Genomic DNA, 6,843 nt, shown 5'->3' with positions numbered 1-6,843 from the left:
GAGCCCCGCGTCGGGCTCTGTGCTGACTGCCAGCTCAGAGCCTGGAGCCTGTTTCAGTCTGTGACTCCCTCTCTCTCTGACCCTCCCCTGCTCACGCTGTCTCTCTCTCTCTCTCCTAGAAATAAATAAAACATTTAAAAAAAAATAAAAAAAAAAATAAAATGCAGTAACCAATTCATTTGCACAGCATTTTCAATTAACAAAATGTTTTCTTTCATATTTAACTCATTTGGTTCACACAACAACCTTGTAAAACAGATAGAGGGTTTTATTTTATAAATGAGGAAACAATCCCCAAGAGGTTAAGTAACTTAATTTGCCCACGGTCACTCAGCAAGTAAATGCTATCTTTGAGAGTAAATGTTATGGTCTTTTCTACTTACTACTCACAAAATCTTATATTAGAAATGCCAAATAAAGTCATCCCTGAAAATTTGACACAAACACTAAATTGCCTTGAAATTACTTATTTGCTCTCTACCAAAAAATACATTTATTAATCAATCAGTAATCAACACCAGTAAACCAAGAACAAAAACACAAACTAAACTAATAATCAAATTGACAAAGGTCCTTTCAGGACAAAATTTTATAAGGAATATTCACCCAATCCACATTCTTACTCCCTAACAGCAGCTCTGTTCACTTTCTTAACACCATCTCATGTGTATTGAGATAACAGTTTTCCTAGGACTAATGATAAATCCAAAATGATTTTAATCATTGAAAGTATGTTCTTAGAGCCAAAGTGTGAAAAAAGACAATGATCAATTCAAACAAATAGTTAAAGCCAACATATTATAGAAAGCAAAAGGGTACATGTGGCTCAAGCAAATCAAAAGTGAGGAAAACTAGTTTCCAGCATCGATTGCTCTCTACCATAAGACCTGTCAGCATTATATCCACACTGCGGTTGAGCAGCACATGCCTTTTAGTTTCCCAAAATGCATTCTGTTCTTCCTAACTATGGCTGTGCATCCACGTAGCAGTTAATAAATCACACACACTTAAATTACTTCCACACTTAGAGATGCAATAACTATGCTGCCAGTAGTCAAAAATCATTCTACTATTCTAATGAACAATTTAAGCTATTACTAGTAATTAGAGAACAAGAGCTGGGTAAGGTAAGAAAAAAATATAGGCCTGTCTGGAATTCAAATACAGTGTTTTAAAGTACTTGGTAAGGATCAAATGAGATAATGTGAAAACATTTTTAAACCTGCATGTGTTATATGTAGATTCAAGTTCTTACAATGACATAATCATAGATGTGTATATATATATATATATTTTTTAAGATAGTAATGAACATACAATCTTGATAAACTTCCTTTTAATAGTATACAATTGCTTCATGTCTTTTGAATGTAAAATGAAGATAGTATAATCTATGTCACTCCAAATGAAAGCACTAATTAGGGCTTTCAATTCTATAGATGAAAAATGCTGAATAAATGTAAAAATATATACCACACCTAAAGGTAATTACGTCTTTGGTTCAGTTTTATGATACAAGTCCCCTTAAATTGATTTATAAATATTAAAACATGCCTTTAAAAAAGTTTCCAAGTCACAATTTCAATATATAAAATTTGTATGTTAACAAAAACTGTTCATTTAAACACACACATACACATAACCTTCATTACTATGTTTATAGTCCCCAATAAAGCTCCAAGGAGGAAGTAATAAACTAGCCAACAATTCAACAGGGTCACCACAAATGAACAGATATCTGTAGTAATTATTTAAATTATGTACCATAAGAGTAACTGTAAGAAGCAAATCTAATTCTATTATGTTGTAAACAAGAGTCGAGCAGAAATGAAAAATGTCCAGATCAAACTTCGAAAACACTGACCATGACTTCAAATTTCTCCCTGCATCATTACTTAAAATTCTGAAAGCTAATTTAGAATGTCTTATTTTGAATGCCATATTCAAAAACGTTACAGTTCAACATAAACTGACCAACATTTATATACAGGGTCATTTTTTTTAAATTTTTTTAATGTTTTATTTATTTCTAGGAGAGAGAGAGACAGTGTGAGCAGGGGAGGGTCAGAGAGAGAGGGAGTCACAGACTGAAACAGGCTCCAGGCTCTGAGCTGGCAGTCAGCACAGAGCCCGACACGGGGCTCGAACCCACGAACCGTGAGATATGACCTAAGCGAAAGTCGGACGCTTAACCGACTAAGCCACCCAGGCGCCCCATACAGGGTCATTTTTTAAAAGGCACTTCAGATCTGGATATATCAATACTTACCTGCAAGTAGCTTTAACAAAAGAGCACCATAATTGTGTTTCAAATCATCAGTAAAACACTAAATCAGATTTAAGAAAGAAAAAAGGAGGATTTCTAGAATACATAATAGTAACAGTAGTAATGAGGTGTTGAAGAAATCCAACTTATTATCTTAATATTCTTCTGGATAAATCAAGGTAAGGAGCATAGACAAATTTAAGTGAAAGTATATATACAGACAGAAAGGCAAGATTTTTGTTTCATATTGCATGGCTATGCAGTTTTATTTCAGTATTTTGATATCCTTGTATATAATTTTTCACCTCTGCATCATGCATTTGTATTCTTTCCTTTTTATACCCTAGGACATCTTCAGTTTGAAGTACTACTATATAACTAATAGATCAGATTATACTACTTATAATCACTATAAGTACATATAAGGTTATACTAGTTATTAATACTTTCTCCTAAACTTCAACCTGAAACATACAGCTAAATCAAAGATCACACTGTATAAATCCATTGTTCTAACATCATTTTTAAAAATACCTACCCTAAGGGAAAAAAAATCCATCTCTCCCACAATGAAGTCACACAAAATCAAAAATCAAATGTGAAATACTTTTAATCAGCTATAAAACTGATGCATCTAGCAATCAATCTAACACAGCATATTCAGCTCTCAGCCACTGTATTTCTTTTCCTTCTGTTCAAATTCTCACTCAGCCCTATACCCCATCTTCCCTTACAAAGAAATCTATAGGCAGAGAACAGATCTTTGACTTAAAATAGGACCATACTATCAAAATATAATATTCCTAGAAACACTGGATCCCAGAAAAATAAAAACTTCAGTTTACAATATTAAAAATTAAAAATAAGAGATACACTGCCTATAGACAATGTTCAAACAATAGATGAAATTCTGTGTATGTAAAAATAAAAATATGTAAGGAAATGTGAAAAAACAAACAATATATTTATAAGATAAAGATGAAAATCAGGTGTATGTAGAGATATACATAAACAGATTAACAACGATTAAAACAACTGGTTAAAATTTAAGCCTCACTAATAATAAAAAAAGAGTTAATCAAATCAACTAGGGTTTATTTTCACCCATTAAAGCCACCTAAAGATTCAAAAAATATTTTAAAATGCACTCTAAGTACCTAGATGATGACATCATAAATTAGTATTATCTCCAGGAAACCAATTTTACAACATATAACAAAAGCTATAAAACTGAAGAGACCCTTTGACCTGATAGCTCCGCTTAAGAAATATAGCCCAGGAAAATAAATCCAAAAAAAAGAAAGTAAGAAACAAGACTACTCAACTATGCAAAGATATTAATGAAAACATGGAAGGAAACCAAATGTTCAACTGAATGCTGAGTTAAAACCATAGCAAACTTAATGTAACTGAATATTTTCTTATCATTAATATGACAATGACTATTCAAATAAAATTATATCAAAAATGTTAAGAAAATATAAAGCAAAAATGAACATTAACTACAATTATGTAAAAATATGCCCCTATAAGGGAATGGTCTAGTATACTGGATTTTGTTTTGTTTTTTGTTTTTATGTTTGTGTGTGGTTAGTACTGTTTTTAATTAGTTTGATATCTATTTGCTTTTTATCACTGTCAAGTTATTTTTAAAAGGCTTTTTCTTTTTCTAAAAAGCTTTTTCTTTTAATTCTCCTTTTGCTATTTCCTTAAAATGGTCTTCTTAGAGATAAATGTAAATGAAAACATCTTCAATACACCTCAGTATAAGACCATCTTCTGAACCACATCAGTCATAAAGTGTTTAAATGTATATTGGTAGGCAGTGTTTTGCCTCTTTTTTTGGCAGGACTGCAGTCCAACAAAGTCTGACTACAAATTAAATACACTGATAATACACAGAGTTTTTCCAAAATAATTTTTATCCATCTGAAAATTTTTTACCATTAACAGTACAAATGATGGAGTTTATCCATATCACAACTATTACAGCATTTTGTGATTGGCAAAATATAAAATATTTAGTCAGTAAATTAAAATTATTACTAATAACAATTAACGAGGCCTTATTACTGTAATTCAATAAAAAAGAATAGTCAAGCACTAAATCAGCTTAAATATTGGGTTATTAAATCATTTTATTTATATTTAGAGTCTACCAAACCCCTTTAACTTACTTTAACTTTGACTGATTTTCTTCCATTTGGATCTTAGATGAAGGAAAGATAGCTGAATTTAGATTTTAGTAACATCACCCCTTTCTCCTTTAATTTCCTTCCAATTCACTGTACCAGTGGCTAACGTAAGAGGACATCTTCCCCAAACTAAAAAAAGATCACCTTTTTGTGTCAATGCTGAACAGAAGGTGCATGTACACTACGGATTATATTTTTAGGAGAAACAACACAGTCAATGCAATGCCTTTGGTCCTTTACTAAAGTATATTTTAAAATATAATCATTGTTGTCTCCTTCTAAATCTCAGATCCTGTTTCATCAACTATCAAAAAGGTCATAATCCATAGTTGTTTAGTGAAAATGTATCTGCAGAAATGCGATCTAATAATGATTTAATGAGCTATTTTCTAAAATGTGATATATACAACAATTATGCTTTTTTATTCGGTAGTCAATTACCTAAAACCGGCAAATTTTGGAATTCGTTTGACGCTTCCCATTATTTTTAATTGTCTCGTTTTGCTCAATCCAGGGTCGGTTAAATCCCCTCCCTGAGCCCCCTCCACTGAACCCCCCCCCAAAAAAAAAAGACTAAGCCAGGCCTCAGTTCCCGTATTTCAAGCCAGGACCAACCAGAAACCAGTTTTCTTCCACTAATCCGGAACTCTGGGCTGTTACCAACGCTGTCATTGGCCAACGTCAGTCCTTGGTACGTGCCCCAAGATAACCCCCAGGTTTCTCTCCCTTTTCCCCCTACAATGGGCCTTTCTCGATGTTTGTAACATATTCGTAATCCACAAAACGGCATCTCTGATAACTCACATTCTTCAAAGTTTTCGAGCGGAAATAAGCGAGGCCAAGGGGAGGGCAAGGTACCCTTTCTCTGACTGGCAGGGAGGGGGGAAGGGGGACAGTTGTTCTTCGGCCCAGCTCCGAGCTCTAGAGCAGGGTTGGAGGAGGGGTCGGGAGCGGGTTGGAGGAACAAGGTGGGGAGGGAGTGGAGAAAGAGTTGGGTTAAGTTGAAATGAAAACTTTACTCACCAGATCCTCGAAGCTTCTTCGGTGCTCTTTTCCCTCCCAGTCTAAGCGGCGCGGAATCAACTGGGGGCGGGAGAAAAGAAAGGGTGGGGGGTGGGCAAATCATATAGGCCAAGCCTCGGCTCCCAATGAAGCCTACCCAACCTGAGTCCTGGTCCCCGACCCTCTGGCGTCCGTATTTCTCGAGTTCTGATAGCTGTTGCCTCAAAGCTAGTCCAGTGTAGGAAGCAGGAGGCCGAGAGGGAGGAAATCCTGAAAAACCACCTCCCAAGGGCATAAAGAAGCGGCGAGTTAAGACCCCAGCGATATCCGCCCCTTTTGAGGGAAAAAGCCGGTTCACTCCAGTGACAACAGTTATGACTGCCCAGATCCAAGCTTCCCTCCCAGCCCCAGTCCTCCGCCCCTGACTTGCCCTCCCCTTCCTCCGGTCTCACCCCAGCCCTCCCCACGTCTTCCCGAAGGGGCTCCGTACCTGATGCTCCTCCAGCTCCTGCACTAGCACCTGAGCAAAAGGGAAACACGAATATGAGGAGCAGCTCGAACCATCAAACCATTACTCCCTCTCCACTTCCAACCCAGCTGCTGACGGCAGGACTAGTCAAGGCCGGCCGTTCCCCTCACCCTCAGGGAAACCGCACACCCCGATGCCTCAATTTCCCCATTGGGACCGTTCCCCACGACTCCCAGATCTCCTTCTCTGTCTCACCTGAGCGGATTTGTTGCAGGGTCCGGACTGCAAGAATCTAGCGATCAGGTAATACAGCTCTGTGGAAGAGGGGAAAAAGAGGTTGAGAGAGAAAGGTAAAGAAAAACTGAAGCTTTTTCAAAAGAAACTGACAGCCGTTGCGCTAAGCTCCCATCTCCTTAGCCCATGGACACAGTTACCCACCGGCTTCGATCTGGGTAGGTGCCGCCGCCATCCTTTTCCCTAAGGGGTTTGGGGGCTCCGCTCCGGAGGAGCTAGCGGGGGCGGGTGGGGGCGCTGCCTCTATTGTGGTGAAGCCCCCATGCCCAGGAGTCCCGCCGCTTCCGCCCCACTCCTCGTCCTAGTTTCGGTCTCTCTTGGATTCATCGCATCACGTTTCGACCCATAGATATTCTAGCCCAAGAGCTAAGGAGGCGGAGGAGGAAGGAGAGAGCTAGCGAGCGCGGGCGAGCAAGAGAGCGAACAGGAGAGCGAGCGCGAGAGCGAGAGTGAGCGCGAGCACGAGCGCGAACAAGCGAGCCTGAGAGAAGAGAGGGGAGGAGCTAAAGTGGCGGAGGGGCAGACGGGGGTAAAGGGGGTGGAGAGAGCGGAGGGTAAAACCTGTGAGAAGGCACTGCAACGCTTGTCGTTTGCCGCTAGGAGCACTAACGCAACCG

General features: G+C 38.3%; 1 protein-coding gene across 1 annotated transcript in view; it reads right to left on the bottom strand.

The window, feature by feature from the left end:
• Positions 1–6,638, bottom strand: part of BRWD3 (bromodomain and WD repeat domain containing 3) — a 186,644-nt gene extending 180,006 nt beyond the window's left edge. The window contains exons 1-4 of the mRNA XM_039221266.1: positions 6,371–6,638; positions 6,188–6,246; positions 5,954–5,983; positions 5,485–5,544 (exon numbers count right to left, since the gene is read on the bottom strand). Coding sequence (XP_039077197.1) covers positions 5,485–5,544; positions 5,954–5,983; positions 6,188–6,246; positions 6,371–6,401 — 180 coding nt within the window. The 5' untranslated portion in view covers positions 6,402–6,638. The remainder of the gene's footprint in view (positions 1–5,484; positions 5,545–5,953; positions 5,984–6,187; positions 6,247–6,370) is intronic.
• Positions 6,639–6,843: the final 205 nt, after the last annotated feature.

Source organism: Hyaena hyaena, unplaced genomic scaffold (assembly GCF_003009895.1).
Source record: "Hyaena hyaena isolate Hyena2069 unplaced genomic scaffold, ASM300989v1 scaffold_982, whole genome shotgun sequence".
NCBI lineage: Eukaryota > Metazoa > Chordata > Mammalia > Carnivora > Hyaenidae > Hyaena > Hyaena hyaena.
Note: the sequence above shows the minus strand (reverse complement) of the source record. Positions and strands in the feature narration are given on the sequence as shown.